At 54.5% G+C, this 16,723-nt stretch overlaps 3 protein-coding genes across 3 annotated transcripts; 1 reads left to right on the top strand and 2 right to left on the bottom strand.

Moving 5' to 3' along the window:
- Positions 1-1,213: 1,213 nt before the first annotated feature.
- Positions 1,214-2,835, top strand: IL17B (interleukin 17B). Its single transcript, XM_042880753.1, is given in 5 exon segments — positions 1,214-1,234; positions 2,055-2,341; positions 2,414-2,475; positions 2,478-2,484; positions 2,577-2,835. Coding segments are annotated over 5 exon segments (636 nt in total).
- A 623-nt stretch (positions 2,836-3,458) lies between these two features.
- On the bottom strand, positions 3,459-6,254 carry PCYOX1L (prenylcysteine oxidase 1 like). The gene is made up of 6 exons (XM_042880590.1): positions 6,164-6,254; positions 5,838-6,044; positions 5,397-5,571; positions 5,108-5,319; positions 4,880-5,020; positions 3,459-4,279 (listed from the first exon to the last, which is right to left on the bottom strand). Exons 1-6 carry the CDS (start codon positions 6,252-6,254, stop codon positions 3,621-3,623), a joined length of 1,485 nt encoding a protein of 494 aa, XP_042736524.1. The 3' UTR covers positions 3,459-3,620.
- A 1,210-nt stretch (positions 6,255-7,464) lies between these two features.
- GRPEL2 (GrpE like 2, mitochondrial) lies at positions 7,465-16,717 on the bottom strand. The gene is made up of 4 exons (XM_042880761.1): positions 16,656-16,717; positions 13,751-13,919; positions 12,940-13,021; positions 7,465-11,596 (listed from the first exon to the last, which is right to left on the bottom strand). The coding sequence occupies exons 1-4, from the start codon at positions 16,715-16,717 to the stop codon at positions 11,241-11,243; spliced, it is 669 nt and encodes a 222-aa protein (XP_042736695.1). The 3' UTR covers positions 7,465-11,240.
- Positions 16,718-16,723: the final 6 nt, after the last annotated feature.

The raw sequence follows: 16,723 nt of genomic DNA on the forward strand, positions 1-16,723 counted from the left end.
GGGGATGTCAGCGAGTTTCCTGCGGCAGCTCTGGGTTGTGGTAGCCAAAAGGAGGGGAGACACAGTAGGAGGAGGGGATGACTTTCGCCCCGTTTTCTGGGTTGAGGCCCAATTCCTGGACTGGGAAAAGGAAGTGGAAATTTCCCATTGCCCTACGAAGCACAAGGGCCTTCCAGCCTGTGGATGGGGGGATGTGGAGCAAGCAGAGGGCATTGCTCCAGTGGCAGTCCCAGACGTGGGGCAGCAGACTTCAAAGCTTAAAAGGTGCCCCCCGAGGAGCAGGGAACAGCACCAGGCACCTCTACAGTGAGCGAAGCTGGGGGATTTGGGAGGGGACAGAGGGAGGGATGGAGGAGGGATGGAGGAAGGGCATTGCACTGCGGTTGGGTGGAGGACAGCACCACCGTGCGGTACAGCATCCTCCTGGCTTCAGGGACAGGGACTGCGTCTCTCCCCCTGCTCTCTACACCTCCTTTATAGGCGCCCGCAGTCCCCAGCCCCGGGGTCAGCACCTCCCGTGCCTCAGTTTCCTTCACTGCAGCACCCCCAGGCTCGGCCTGTGGATGCAGCACAGCACTGGGGCAGCATCCCCAGCACACCCCTAGGACACCCACAGCCTACAGATCAGGGCACAGCCCCAGTCACAGCCATCAGGCTGCAGACAGCAGCAGGGAAGGGTCTGGTGACAGATAGCCAGGGTGCAGGATGCAATGCTGCCACTGCCTCACTGATGCTGTGATTCACGGGGGTTCATGGGCACAGCGGAGCTGCTGGTGGCACACACATCACTGGGGACCCTCAGTTGTTTCCACAGAAGCTCCAGGCTACCTGCACACTGTGCCACCAGCACTGCACACAACCCATTGTCCTCCTGCCAGCACCTGCTCCAGCAGTGCCCCCCAGCCATGGGGGCTGTCACCGTGCTGTCACTGCCAGCAGAACCCCAGACCTTTCTCTGAGACAGGTTCTGCCCCTGAACCTCTCTGCGTTGCCTGCTCCAGGAGGGACAGCCAGGGTTGCTGCAGCCAGCACCGGGGAGGAGGCGGTGGCCGAGTCCCAGACCACGCTGGCCCTGGCCCTGAGCTGCTGACACCTCGGGGACGCGGCAGACACACCTCCGGGGAAGCGCCGCAGGGCTGGGGCTTTCCCTATTTAGCTGCGGGGCTCGGCTGTGCCAGCCGCACTGCGGGCAGCCGTCCGGCCCTCCGCCGCCATGGAGCGGGCTCCCAACCTGGTAGGTAGCGTGCCGCGGCGCGGGGCTGCCTGTTCGCTTCCCTTCTTTAATGCCATTATGTACAAGCGTGTTTGCGGGTGGCTACCTGGCTCCGTTTGCTTTGGAGATGCTCATCCCGGCCCTGCTGGGCCCGTCACCCCGCTGCATGGCACGGAGGGGACAAAGCGGGGAGCGAACCTGCAGCGGCCTGAGGGAAGCGCGGCACAGCCCAGGAGCGCAGCTCTCTGCCTGGACCCTGCACGCACGCAGGACGGTGTCACAGCGGGACCACGGGCAGGGTGTGGGGCTGCCTCGGCCGGCTGCAGCCACACGGAGAGCAGCGCTACAGAAAGCAACTTTGTTCGGCACTGGGCAGCATGCCGGCTGCAGGCACACGGAGCTCGGCCCTGCGAGGCTGGAGGGAGAAGGAGAGGAAAAGGCACCTTTCTTTCTCTGTCCTCAGAGCACAGAGGGAGAGGAGGATTTGGATAAAGATCTCATTCTTGCGTGTCTCATCTCTAAGGCTCCTTGTAAATGAAAGGAGCCCCAGGTACACCCTGAGTGTACCCTTGGTGTGTGTGCTTGCTTGGGGCATGGGGCCACCTGGGGATGCTCAGGGCAGGCACAGGGCCCTTTGGGCTCGGCTCCCTGGACAAGGGGCTCTGCAACCATGGGTTATACCCTGGGGCTTCCCCCGACCATGTGCTCACCACCCAGCATGCACGGTGCCACCCCAATGCCAGGAAATTGGGCCAAGTGTCCATCCCCTAAGCAGGGATGCATACTTTTGCAAAAGCTCTGCAGCCTAGGGCAGCCACGCACTGCACTCCTTTCTCTTCAGCTTCTCCTCTGCATCTTCACCTTTGCCATGGTTCTGGTGCCAGAAGCCAAGGATGAAAGCAGAGCAGCCAAGGGGAGGAGAAGGGGCCCTTCACGGCTCCCCATGGCCGCTCCCGCCCTGGCCAGGGCCCCGGACGACCCTTACACTCCAATGGAGGACTACGAGCGCAGCATCCAGGACATGGTGCACCAGCTGAGGAATGGCTCCGAGCCAGGCGACACCAAGTGCCAGGTCAATCTGCGTCTCTGGAGGTCCAACCGCAGGAGCCTGTCCCCCTGGGCCTACAGGTAAGTGCGGGGCAGGGTCCTCAGGGCTGGGGAGCTCTGGCAGGGCCGTGCACACTCATCCCAAGTTAGCAGATGCAGGGGTGACCACAGCTCCAGCATCTCAAAGCAACCATGACGCAGTGCTCCCCATATCACCTGCAGTGGTACTGCCCTGCCCATCCCCAGCCCACTGTCCCCATCCCACCTGCCAGTCTCACCATCCCCCTAACCTCCCACTGCTTTCCTTATCCTCCAGCATCAACCACGATGCCACGCGGATCCCGGCAGACATCCCCGAGGCCCGGTGCCTCTGCACTGGCTGCATCAACCCCTTCACCATGCAGGAGGACCGCACCATGGCCAGCATTCCCATCTACAGTCGGCTGCCTGTCCGGAGGCTGCTCTGCCAGGCACCAGGCGAGGTGGGGCACAAGGCCTCCGGGAGGAAGAAGTGTCACAAGAAGTACCAGATGGTCATGGAGACCATCGCTGTGGGCTGCACTTGCATCTTCTGAGGCTGCATAATGAACGCCCAAAGTCATCTACAGGCATCTAAGCAGCTTGCTCTTGCTTATCAAACATTGCCAGGCTCAACACTGGGGCAAGGAGTGCCCCCAAGGGCTCCCCAAAATCCCCCTGCAAATTCCACCAGGCTCAATCTGGGCTGGGGACACCCAGTGCTGGGGCAGCCCTGCAAGCAGCCCAGCACATCATCCTGCCTCTGGCCTCGCCAAGAGCTTTTGAACCCCCAGTGAAAGGCCAAGGAGAATGGAGGGGGAAGGTCCTCACCCACCACCCCCAGCCCCACGTGCAAACTGCAGCCCAGGGCCTGGCGTAGAGGCAGGGGGTGGGGAGCAGTTGATGTCCGGGGGAAGCTGAGGCAGCTTTTGAGGCCCTAAATAATAAAGTGCATTGCTGGCCCCCGTCTGACCTGCTCCATGCCTCAGCCCGTGGTGCTGCCTGGGCTGGAGGGGCTCTGCCCAGCAGCGAGGAGCAGCAGGAGCAGGGTCCTGCTACCTGCATGGCCTTGGCTTTGAAGCCCTACATGGTCCCTTCCAAAGCAAGATGACCCTTCCTCACAGCGCATCCCAGTGCCACCCAAGGAGGAAAAGGGAGAAATTTCCAGCGCACGGCACAGACAAGCAACAGGGGCTGTATTCCTGAAGGAAAAACATGTTCAGGTCATCTGGACACAGCCTGTCCCTCGCCCCCTGCCCCAAGCCCCGTGGTGATCCCAAGGCAATAAATACACCCCTGCCCACTGCAGACAGCAGCTCCGGGCCCACCACCACCCAATGCGTCACAGCTCAGTCTTCACCTTGTGCATCAAGTCCTTCTGGTCTATCTTCTCCAGGTCCTGGTACCAGCGGTTGTAAGCTAGGAGGGCCACATTTTTGGCCGCCACGGCAATCATCTCCATGGAGCTGGCCACCCACTCCACGCCGCTGAGGTAGAAGAGGTTTTCATGGAGCACGATGGGCGGCAGCGACTTGGCCGAGTCGTAGCGGGGGTGTGACTGCCACTCCGTCACCTGCACCGAGTAGTAGGACCTGAAGAGGGTCTTCAGCTGCTGCTTGTCCAGCGGCTGCTCGGAAAGGACCCTCCACACCGCCGCCTCCTGGGGCTGCTTGCGACGGAACGCTGCTGAGACGTTGACAGGACAGATGTTGTCCATGGCGTTGAAGAAGAGGGCGGGAGTGTCGGTGGTGAGGATGCTGGCGAAGGGGAAGAGCTTGGGGTCAGGGAAGCCAAAGTAGGAGGAGTTGAGGTAGCCGTGCACCACGGAGGTGACGGAGGGCTGGAAGGTGCCAGGGAAGTTGTCAATGGGCGGCTCAAAGTTCTGGAAGCTGAAGTTGCTCCTGCTGGGGTGTAGGGCAGTGCTCACCACCACCATGTCGTAGAACGCCGAGCCCTGGCCTTCGCTGCTCGTGTAGTGCACCTGGTACAGGGCTCTCCCCTCTGAAGAGAGATGGCAGATAGTGGCTATAGCACTGGCCCCAAGCTGTATGGTCCCCACTTTTTTTTAGCACTGCCTCCAGCCCCTGGTTTTCCAGTGCTGGACCATAGAATCTGGTGGCTCTGGATGAGTTGCTAATGCTTTAGGGCAACAGAAAGCATTTTATGGAGCCTGTGAGAGAAAGCTTCTAGAGAAGTTCATGATGGTGAGAAAAGGAGGAGAGGGTCAAAGCTGCCCTTCACAAAGCACAGCTGTCCAACCTTCTGCTGTGCTGGAGCACGGATAGTGCCAGTGGGAACCTGGCCCAAAGAAGGGACCTAAGGGACACGAAGGTCTGCAGGGCAGGGCCAAGCCTCTCAGACAGACAAACAGCCTCTCAGAAAGACTAAGAGCCTCCCAGAGCCCCCAGTATCCCCACAGCCACCACCACCCGCCTCACAGAATCACAAAACCATTATGGTTGGAAAAGAGCTAAGATCATCAGGTCCAACCATCAACCCATCCCCAGCAAGCCCTCTCTCTCCAGGTGCAGACCCACAACCCCAACACCAGCAGCACCCATGGGTGCACAGGGCCAGAGCAAAACCCGCAGTCGGGCTCACCCGAGCTGTGCAGAGAGACACCCGTCACCCTGCCGTGGATGATGTTGGCTTTGGTCAGCTTCAGCAGGCCCGAGCACACCAATTTGTTGCCTCCTTCCACCGCCCACGTGCTGCCCTGGGCCCCCGCCAGGGACATGGCTCCTGGGGAGAGGAAGGGGAAGGCGCTCAAGGCCCCACTCGGGGAGGAACCCCGGCGAGGACGCTCACAAGAGGGCAACGGATCCTCACCCGCGAAGGCGGGCACCAGCACCGACTGGCCATAGCTGGAGCGCAGCACGGCTGCAATGACGTCATCCACGAAGCGCTGCGTGACGCCCACCTCCAGCAGAGCCTCGGCCACCGAGCGCTGCGTCATGTTGACGAAGGCCTCACCCCCCAGTGAGCGCAGCAGCTCCTCCAGGCTGGAGAAGGCGTAGCCGTGAGCCTGGTACTTGTAGATCCTGTGGGGGGGATGGCAGCACGGGGTGAGGCCCCGGCGCCGGGGAGAATCCCCCTCCCCACCCAGCCACGGCCCTACCTCATGAACTTCTCCATCACCTCCTCCACCCACATCTGCAGGCGCAGGAAGCTGATCCCGTAGTGCCACCAGAGCCGGAAGAGGTTCAGCAGGTACCAGTCGGTCTCCTCCAGCACAAAGTGCTCCCCGCTGAACACGGCGCTCTTCCCCGGCACCTCGCGGCGCTGCCTGAGCCCTGCGGGGAGCAGAGGGGCCCACCGGGCGGGTGGTGGGGTGCGGGTAACGGGGTGAGCGAGCTCCCGCGTGGGCACCGGGCAGCGTGAGAGCCCACGCGCTCGGGCATCCCACGGGGCGGCGCCGCCTCCGGACGGGACGAAGCGGCGGCGTTCTGAGGTCCGCCCGGAGCCCCACGGTGCGGTCACGGCGGCCTTGGGGCGCTGGGACACCTGGCGCCCATCGTGCCGAGGTACCGCCGCGTCCCGCCGATCACACGGCACTCACCCAGCGTCTTGACGAAGTCCTGCACGTGCAGGCTGAGCGCGTGGATGGACGCGGCCCGGCTCTCGTACTGCTGCTTGTTGACGGTGACTGTGGCCAGCCGGCCGCCCACGCCGCCCTGCTCGTACACGTCCAGCTGCACCTGCGGCCCGAAGTGCTGCTGCAAGAAGTAGGCGACGGCCGAGCCGCCCAGCCCGGCGCCCACCACGGCTGCGGGCAGAGAGGGGCGGCGGTTGGCGGCGCACCCGAGGCACGGTGCCGCAGCCCTGCCGGGCTCCGGGCTCCCCGCCCGGCTCCCCCTGACCCGACCCGACCCGACCCGAGCCTACCGACGCTGCGAGGCGGGGCGCGGGCGGCCACGGGGACAGCCAGCAGGACGGCCAGGGCCGGCAGCAGCAGCGCGGCGCGCGGCGGGGCCATGGCGCGGGCGGCGTGGGAAGCGGCGGGGCTCGGCGGCACCGCCTCTCGCGGCAGGCACGGCCCCGAGCCCCCGGCTGCGAGCACGGCACGGCGCGGCCCCGCCGCCTGCTGCCCTGCGCTGCGGAGCGGAGCGCGCGTCAGGGCACGGGGCGGTGCGCCGCGTTCCGTTCCGGGGGAGGAGGCGGGAGGACCGCGCGGCGTCGGAGCCCCGGGCAGGGCACGCCGCTGCTTGTAGCCCTGCCGGCCCGGGCTGAACGGGCTGCCGTGTCTGCGTGCTGACCGCGAGCGGAACGCCTGCATTTGCTCACGCTGCAGACGGGGGTGGTTGCGGTTTGCAAACTCCCGACTCTCGCCGTTGCTGCGGAGAAAACCAGAAGAGCCAGTGGTGACTGGCATGGCAGCAGCTAGCAGCATTTCTTGGTTAGTGAATGCGCGGAGCGATGCCATCGCAGCTGTTTCCAGGCCAGGAGGAAGAGCCTGATCGCGAGGGGATGGTGCTGCCAGCGGCTCAGCACAAAAATGCAGCTCTTCCCCCAGGACGGCCGGCTCTTTGCAGAGTTGTTTCTTTTTTTCCCTAGGGAGAAGCACACGCGGCACGGCCAGGCCTGCTGATATTAGCACCTTCAGGGCTAAGGCAGAGCCTGGAATGGATAACAGGACATCGGTGCAGAGGGGGCAGGAAGGGAGAATGATGCCTGCTGCAATCACGGCCTTATCAGAAAGGCTGATATTCTCCCCAGCACGTCCTTGAAAGAATAAAGCACTTGGGGATGGCATGAGACCTGGAACAGTCCTGTAAGCACAGCGTGTTGCTACTGCACATCTCACATACAGGGAAATACACAACGAAACGAAGCAGTGGGGGAACAGAGTGACAGAGATGACACAAGACAACATATTTCAACTGCTAAGAGTTGTGCAGGATGAAGCACCTGAGGCAGGCAGAGCGTGATTCCTGCCCAGCTGTCCATGGCAGGAGTTCCAGGAGCAGCAGGCACACAAACCCTTGGCAGCTCACTGGTGGAGGGAGGATGACTTCCACGCTCACTTCTGAGTCCACCCAACAGATTGTTCGTAGATGTCAAAATAAATAAGTAAATAAATAAAGAGGTGGAGTGTAGTCCTTGCTTTAGGTAACCAGCTGTAGAACAGCCCTTTCAATCCACAGCACCACTTGCAATGAGTGCGAAAAGAAAGGAAAAAGCAGCAATTGCAATTCTTTTTTTTTATTAGCAAACAGACAGTATCTGGACATGTAAAGAAAATCAGCCCTTTCCAACATTAACTCAAATGTTGTTGTCAATTACTTGCACTGGTCCCACACTCGAGTCTTCCTCTTCCATACAGCCAGAACCACTGGGTAAGCACAGCACAGAAACACAACATACAGTATATATATAGGTTTCTCACCAACCAAAATGGACTTACAGTTTCTGAAGATTAGCAACGCTTTGTTCATTTGACTTTGCAAGTAATACCAAAACATCTCATGTTTTAAAATAAAAAAACAAACACCACAATATTCACAATATAAAACTTAAATACAGTTTTCAAAAGTGAGAGGACTTCTTGCAGCCATTGATTTATCACAGCTGTTCTCTTCCAGCAGCAGCTCTGCTGGGGAAGAGCTGAGCATTTAAGGTCCACAAAGCGACATTCACATTCTGCACAGCTCCTGCTCAGAGCCAACATGTTGGAAGCACTGCTGCAGCCCCGGCCAGGAGCCAGCAATGCTCAGTGCAGGGCTGCCCAGCCTCCCATGGGCAGCTGCAGCTCCACACCTCACCAGCACACCATGGGTTACCTGCTCTGCACTCCCAGCTCAGTTGATGGCTGGGTGAGCAAGTGGAAACCAGCACGAGGTACAGAGGCACGCAGCGCTCGCCCTCCTCTGCTATTCCATCCCTTCTAACTACCTCAAAAAATGGTTTGCATAAAGTGACAGCAGGGAAGAAGCTCACGGGTCAGACTCTTTGGTGTCACTCTGCAGAGCACCCAAGGGGGACTCATCCCACCGCGCTGTGTGTGAGCTCTGCACAAACAGGGAAGCTACACAGAGGACAACTGCACTCCACCCTTAGGCAATCTCATCTGCGATAAGAGATCATTAAGTGTGCTTGAAAGGCAAGGGAATCCAACTCTGCCTAGGAAATGTAAATTCCGTGATGGAATCCAGGTTTGGTTCTTTCATTCCCCTTTCACAATTCAGAGCCAGCAGGAAATCAGGACAAACAACAACAGTCTTTGGTAACTTCTGCAAGAGCCACTAAGCACTACTTATATCTTGCAATAACCATCATAAAGCCTAATTAGATCTACAGAAGTTTCACAGATTTACAAAACTGGGGCACAAACTGGGAAAATAGCTTGGGAGGGGTTCAGAAACACTGCACAGGAACCTGAGCCCTCAGATTCCTGCTCCAGCCACACAGCAATGCCTCAGTGCATTCAGATACACCAGTTAACCGATAACCTTCTACTGCAGACACACAGGCAGTGACTGGAGTGCATTTTAGGGGACTTCTTAAGGCAAAAAAGGGTGAATACTAACTGAGGTGACAGGCAGGCCTACCAAACAATCCAAGGGAGCACCAAGCAGACGTAGCATACTTTCACAGTCAGGCTGCACAGTGGGTCAGTTTAAAGGTGCTTCGGATCCCATCACTTTTGGCCACCTGCTACTTTAAGTATGGCTCAGCTAAGTTGCAGCCTTTCTATGAGAGAAAACAACCTCTTACATAAAATGCCTGCATTTCTGTTCAGTTCCTTATAAATGATCTTTCACATCACACATTCATTTCCACAGCTGGCTCTCCCCTGCTGTTTGCAAATGGCTCAGCTGATCTACCAGGGTGTAAAGAGGCAGAGGAGAACCGAGCTGCTCCTGCTGAACATACAGCTTCTGCAGAAGAGGCTGCAGGCAGTCACGAGGCAGAACAAGACTCGTATTGACACCTCACAAATTTCACCTGTTTTGTGTCTTGGTTAACAGCATGATCTGGCCACTCAGTTGGCATGTCCAATGAGCAACACAACAATCCTTTGTAACTCTAACATTTCCAGCAGAGCACTGAATAGAGCTTCTTCCTAAGTGATGTGCTGCTGCCATGAAGCACTGTCCCAGGGCTGGAAGCTCGAGTGGCTCTCTGCACACCTAACCACACAGAGGCACAGAACCGCTCCGGGTCACCCACATACAGCAGTCCCCAAAGCAGCCTGTGTGAAGCATACCACAACAAGCACCTCCCTAAAAATTCTATGATGACAAGCCATTAGCTGTGTATGTTCTGTGTAAAGTCTCCCCATGTGAAATAATGCTGATAGAAGCTAACTGGAGGCTGCTTTACCCTGAAGTCCGTCATAAAAGGACTACAAAACCAAAGCCTGCAAAGGAATGGGAGAAGAATGAGCTTTCTTCTAAACCAGTGATGGCACCCACCACAGTAAAGAGCTTTTGTAATCAGATCTCAAATAACTGCCAGACCATAGATCCAATTCCAAAAAGTAAAAAGGCAGGAATTAATGAATTTGTAAGAAATAATCTGAAAACCACCATGCCTGGGGGTTTTATATAGTGCAAACCACAGTCTGGCTTATGTAATTCTTTTGTCACTACACTGCTTACTGCTCTCTCAAGGGTTAAATTCTGATCTTAATGGGTGACTGCATCCTTTCAGCTGAGATAAATGGACTCCCTGGCAAAAGGACCTCTGGGAAATACATATGCCATACTGTGACAACAACATGCCTTCAACTAGGAGGATGGCTTGAGGTCAGCTTTCAGTTCCCCTGCCTTCTGCTTCTCGTCCTTTCTTCCTTCCTTTCTTGTCACCGCTTCTAAAACTGTTTCAAGGACACTTGAGACTTTTGTAGAAAAGATTTTCTTCTCCTTGTGTCAAAAAAAAATAAAACCAAACAGTTTCACATTTACTATGAGTACACAAGGGTGGAATCTGAATGTCAACTGCAAGTTAGTGCTATCTGAGTACCATTATTGGAGAGCCTGAGAAAATAAAGCAGTCCAGATTTCCTACTTAAGGGCACATCTCCATCTCGCCAGCAGCTGCAACAAAAAGCGTATCGTTTATCATGCTTGAAAGATGCACAAATACCCACCAGGGAACAGAGATTACTCTCCTCTAGAATACGCTTTTTTGGTTGGAGAAAGAGAGATCTGAGAGGAGTTTCCTGGCTCTACCAAGAACCATCACTCCCTGTTTTACCTCCAGGAACAAGGAGGCAAGTTGAAATTTTACCTAGAAAACAAATATTAACACATTGACACAACATCTGAATTCTCTTTACAACCTCAACCTATTCAACTGTAGCATGACAGGTTTCATTAATTCAGGATTATTTTCCTGAAATGACATTAAAAAAATGGCCCTAAATGTCACCCCAAGCAATCAATCCTATTGACTCCCACCGAAGGGGCCTGGAGACAAGGGAAGATACCCGAATCGGCCTGATAATAATACTCAGCCCTTTCAGCTTTTCCTCTTCTGAGTGCTCTGCAAAGAAAAAGCCCCACCACATCCCTGTGAGGTAGGTCAATAAGTATTATTATATTCCCTCAATACAGAAACACAACTGAAGCAGAGGAGTTACTTGCCTGAAGGCCACTGCTGGAATCTGTCTCAGAGATGCAGCTGAGAGACAAGAAGCCCTAAATCTCAGAGAATTTCTGTTTCTTTCTCTTTCCCCTTCCCTATCCAAGTTCTAACGGAGAAATGAGCATCAGAGAACGGGCTGTAATGCCACATTTCTGACAAATAGCTGAACTCCTACTACTACTCCAATACTCCAAACAAGATCATTAAATACACAAGTACCTTATAATTAACGGCAAAACGACTGCACGCATTATGAAGAAGCCAACGCACGATACCAATCTAGCTTAATAAATAAGGAAAGACATGCAGCTGCAGCTGTCACGAGCGCTGAGAGGTCCTCAGCCCAGTCAGGTGCCAGGGGGCAAGCCCACGTTCACTCCTGTGCCTCCACTGCCACGCCAACAAGCGCGTGTCTGATGGTGCGGCCGTGCAGTTTGTAGCCATCCTGAGTCACCAGCGCTATGGTGCCCGGCTGCATGCCCTCGGCTGGGACGTGGCACACGATTTCGTGGTCGTATGGATCATATTTGTCACCAACAGGGCTCATCTTCTGAAGGCCGTGTTTGGCAAACACACTTTGCAATTTGGCCTCTAGCAGAGAGAGGCCCTCGTAGATTTTCTGGAGGGTTGGATTTGGATTAGTAGGCTCTGCTTCTCCTGCAGCGCTCTCAGCAGTCTTCTCCAAGATATCTGCTACCTCCACAAGGTCCCTGCAGAAACTCTGGATCCCTACAGAACAAAGAAATAAGAAAGTAATGAAGGGCAACATACAGAACGTACAGAGCTACAGTGCCAATGCCAGGCAAAAAGTCGAGGTCTGGAAGCCACGTGTCCATGCATACAGGGAACAAACACGGGGGAGGGAAGTGAGTATAATATGAGATCACTCACTTGTACATCCACAGTTTTATTCATAAGGTAAAACCGCTGTGGAAGGACTGGATAATACAGTTGGTCATGAAAAAAACCACAGCATTTTTCATCAGAAAAACCACCCATGTGGGATGCAGATAACACACATTTACAGAATATTGTATCACACAGTGCAGAAATTTCAGGAAAACCAGTTTCTCCTCACACTGATGCCCTTACTGGAAAGATACATCAGGAAAACAGACAAGAGAAACAATAGTTCAGTGCTGCTCGTGCTTGTAGATACATGTTTAAACATGTACAGAATGATAAAAGTGTGAAGGAGGGGCAACAAAAAGCAGACCAGCCACCAACCCATCTCCTTTCACACCAGGGTCTACTTCCCACTTTAAATGCTCTACAGATGCCCTGTGCTCCTATTTCATGAGTAACTTTAATAAATTTCCTCCCCCCTAAATCTAAAGCACACTGCATACAGGAAGCTAAAACTCAAAACAAGCAAACAAACAAAAAAACCTCACAAATAATGCTGATTTTCCCAGAACTCAACAGCCATTTTGTAGCACAATGGGAACAGATGTAGCTCTAATTTGAAAGCCATTAAAATTAACTAACAAAAAAGCTTTACATGTGCTACGGAAAACAACAGTTTCTCACTCTCGGAGCTGGCAGAGAGCAGTGACTACACAGCAGTTTTCCCCCTACACCTGCCTCCGTCCCCAGCCTGCAATCCAACTCACTCCACTGACACTAAAATGTTTACTGGAGAAATTTTAAAGACCATCTGATAGCAACCACCCCCCTTTGTCCCAGACAGGATGCACCTCCTAAAAGCCAGAGCAGAGGAGAACAGACTGTTAATATAATAAAGGAGACCACAGCTTGATGAAAACCCACAAAACAACATCCTGCGAGAGTCACTTCTCAGCACGCAGAAGAACCTGCAATTTCCATGAAGTGAGCAGAACTACCTTCAACAGCACCAGGCCTGTTGTATTTAGAAAAGTCCATAAAACCATGAAATAACACAGCTGGGCACAGCGAGGAGTAACACCCAGACACCAGCAGACCAGGCCAAACATCATGCCACACTTTGCAATGAACAAGAGCAGGACAGAGGGGAGAGAAAAGCCGCCGATCAGCATTCTGTGCTCAGGCAGGCTCCTGCAGCACACACAGCTCTGTGTCACTGTGCTCACCAAAGAGCTTGGCATCTTCCACAAACTTCTGCGTTCTCCTCCGGACATTCTCAGAATCTGCCAAAGCTTTCCGGTACCGTTCCTGTAACAGCAAGAGGAGACAGTGACATAAAACTGATTTTTCTGACACAGCTGCAATCCTTTAGATACTACTGAAAAAGAAGCCATTACACACCAGAAGGTTTGCACTGGGCTCCAGCATTTTCATTAGAACATGCAAAGCCAATCCCTCTCCTACTGATTAATCAGCACAACTGCAACCCCCTCAAAAGGCCCAAGGCCAGGAGCACTGAGTGCTCAGCACATTGTCAGGCTGCTGCTTTCTGCATGACTCACTGTGCACACTGAGATGCTCCTTTCTCCAGCAGGCAGGTCTTAGCAACAGATCTGTAACAAGCTAACTTGTCACTTGCTGAAGTTGTACTCTGGACAGTTATCCCCAGAACTGCCCTGTGCTGCAGTATTTATTCCTCTCATCAGCCACCAAAGCTGATTTCTCAGACAACAGTGACCCAGGACGTTACAATCTGTGACAAAGCTACTGACATTCCCTCTGTACAGTGCTGTGAAAGAATGTGACCACAGCCCACCTCTGACATACAGTTTTGCCTGCTGAGATCCAGCCGTCGGTGGCCTGCTCCCAGGAACTACTGACACCTGGTGTTTGTAGGGAAGGCAAAGCTGCTCTGAATGCGGTCACAACACAGTGCTACTGTGTGCAGGTTATGGCTCTAATAGAACAAGATAAGGCTGAAAGTGAAAGTCAAGGGGCCCAAATGAAAGTCAGCAACGCCACCAGCTGCAAACTCACAGTTAAGTCTCGAACTTGCTCTTCCAATTTGATGGCTTTGTGCTCTAAGGCACAGTCAGAAAGGGGATGCTTCTGCTCATCACGAGGATCTTCCGGCCCACACTCATCTCCTGTACTTCTCTGCTGAGCTGCAGTGCTGAAAACACACAGGGACTCCCTGAAATACAAACTAGTGACAAGAAAGGGAAAGTTAAGTTCCAACACAGTCAAAAGAAAGAATTTCAGTTTAGCATCGTTACTAAAAGCAGGCACACAGGATTCTGGGCAACATTTTAGCTCTTTTCAAAGGAAATAGGCAGCTAGCACAGAGAACAGACAAATATTTTGAAGAAATCTTTTTAGATTCATGTCACTCTATGCCACCTCCCTGACATACCTTGAATAGAGTCAGATTTTGACAGAAGAACAATCTATTAGTTGCACTGTTACTAACCTCCCACTACAGGTGGTCAGTAGCAGAAAGTAAACTTCCAAATTATTTTCGCAAGCTGTTCTTGAAAAGGAGGCAGGCATTAGAGATGTTTTAACAAATATGTGAAAGAAAAAAGACTGGGTAAGGATGGGTCCACGTCCCTCACTCCAGGGAGTCTCTTCTCTGTAGAATGAAGACTCATGGAGTTAAACCAGCCAAAACCAAACCCAACAGGAGTGCTTTCTGTCCAGTGTGCTCAAAAAACCTTGCTGGGCCATCAGATGAGCGCAAGTGCCAGTACAAAAGAGAAGACATTGTGCAAGGTCTGGAGAGATGTGGGAAGCACAATGTGGGGAAGGGCAGAGGCGTCCCTTTTGGGTGCCTCAGACTGCTTTACCTGTGTGACCAAAGCACACTTTAAGAGATATACCTACCCAAAGACCACCAAGCACCTCCTACCACTCCCTTAGCAGCTGAGGTGTGCCCTCATTTTATCTTGATTGAAGGGTTGTTAGATCTCCCACAGCACTAATGACAAACTGAAGATATCTGCACCTACAGTTTTTATGGGTGGGCACATAAAACACGATCTGTGCACCAAGCAGCTCCTATTCCTATTATGCACCAAATGCAGACCTGAGTGTTTCTGCTCAGTGCGTTTGCTCTGGTGTAGAACATTCCTGGCACAGATCATTAAGGAACCAGGCAAGGGCTTGTCAAGGTGTGCCTTCCAATCAGCTGCCATTCTGGGTTCCCACAATGCCAAAGAAGAGAGATCCCAACACCCAGCAGAGGCTGCACAGAGACCTGTTTGGGGCACAGCACCCCACCTCGAGTGATGCCTGTCCCACCCGTTTTGCTGCCTGGTTAACAAAGTTACACAAAGAGGATTTGGCCAGGAGTGAGGGAAGAGAAGTAACGCATTTGCCATGCCTTCAAAATCCATGAATGAACCTTTAATAACCGGAAAGCTTTATTTGTGGGGAAAAGCATGGCTGTGGTAAACACTAACTCAAGCCCTGTCCTTCATCTTCTTGTATTTCATTTGGAGAGCTGCAGAATGGGAGGTCAGCCCTGCTGCAGATGAGTCAAGGAAGCTGAGTTCAGCTAAGAAAGCAGCGTTGCTAAGCACCTCACAGGTTAGATACCTTCAGCTTAAAAAAAACAACACAATATAAGCAAGTTAACTCTTTTGCATTCAAGAAGTGAAGCTGACTGAGTCAATTCCATATGCAGGTGATTCACAGCACACAGACGGGTGTGTTCCAGTGCGTAGGAGAGGGCCATGAGCGAGCTGTGTCTGCACTCGGGGGCCCTGCCTACGTGAAGCAGAGAGCTGCCGGCATGGAGCGCTGTCTCCAGCCAGTGAAACCAAGCTGCAGAGCACTAATGAGCAGCGCGACGCCCCGGGTGCCATGGGCTGTTCAGACAAGCCTGCCTCAAAAGTTGGAGGCAGGAAAAAAGAACCGCAGGCTGACTCCAAAGGGAAACTTGAGGAGTGTGAAGCAGAACTGAAAACGCCGCTCAATTTACTTCTTCCTTGAGGATGAAAGAAACGCACCACTACAAAGGACGAGTGCTACTTACAGCCTGTCCTCTATCTCCTGAACACAGTCCTGGTCACAGCTGCCCTAAAAATAGGTGGAATCCCACAGGAGGAAGCTGACACATCCTGAGGTGACAGACATGGGGAAGTCTTAGTGGGTGTGAAAAGACCATAGCACGATGCCGGCGCTTCAGAAAGATTTACAGACTGATGTCAGAGGGCATGCAGATAGATGGAGGGGAGATGCTGACTGCAGCCACGCAGCCAAAGTCAGCTGTCCTTAAAGATCAGAATTCTCTCGATGGACACAGGCCTGCATTCAGAAGGCGTGCTGCAGGTGCACGGCAGCTGTCACACCTACAAGGCGAGTGGGAGGCGGCAGGGCTGCACGGTTAGTCAGTGCTTCCATTTTAAGGCATGGCTTTATTAGTTTGTGCAGCTTCCAGTTCTTTCCAGAGGAAAAAAAGAAAAACGCACAAAAAAACCGCACCGACACCAGAATAAAGGACCATCCATTTTGTTCGCTTTCCTTTCCAGCTGCCTGCCTTTTATTGAAATTCACTGCTCTTCTGTAACTCAGACCCACAGCACCCCAACCACGCCTGCCGGCACGACGGGACACGACGGCCGTCCCCGACCCGGGCACCGCGCCACAGCCGCGCTAAGCGACCGGAATCCTGCGTCACGCACACGGCGCTTCGCTCCCCGCGCACAGAACGGCGGCGGCCCGGCAGCGGGCACGGGGAGCCGCCCCGCAGGAAGGGCCAGCGTGCACGGCACGGCGCGGCTCCGCGGGGCGGCCCGGCTCACCCAGCAGGACGGGACGGGACAGGGACAGGCCCGGGCCCGCCGCGCCGAGCCCAGCCCCGCTCCGCCGCCACGTCCCGTCCCGCTCCGCTCCCCGCCGCCCGCCCGCCCGCGGCCGCAGAGGCCCCGCGCCCACGCACCTGCCCTGCCGCGCCGCGCCGACGGACAGCCGAGCCGCGGCCCGCAGCGAGCGGCCGGCCATGCTCCC

This window comes from Lagopus leucura, unplaced genomic scaffold, assembly GCF_019238085.1.
Source record: "Lagopus leucura isolate 7727_CA_CO unplaced genomic scaffold, USGS_WTPT01 Super-Scaffold_100027, whole genome shotgun sequence".
Classification (NCBI taxonomy): Eukaryota; Metazoa; Chordata; class Aves; order Galliformes; family Phasianidae; genus Lagopus; species Lagopus leucura.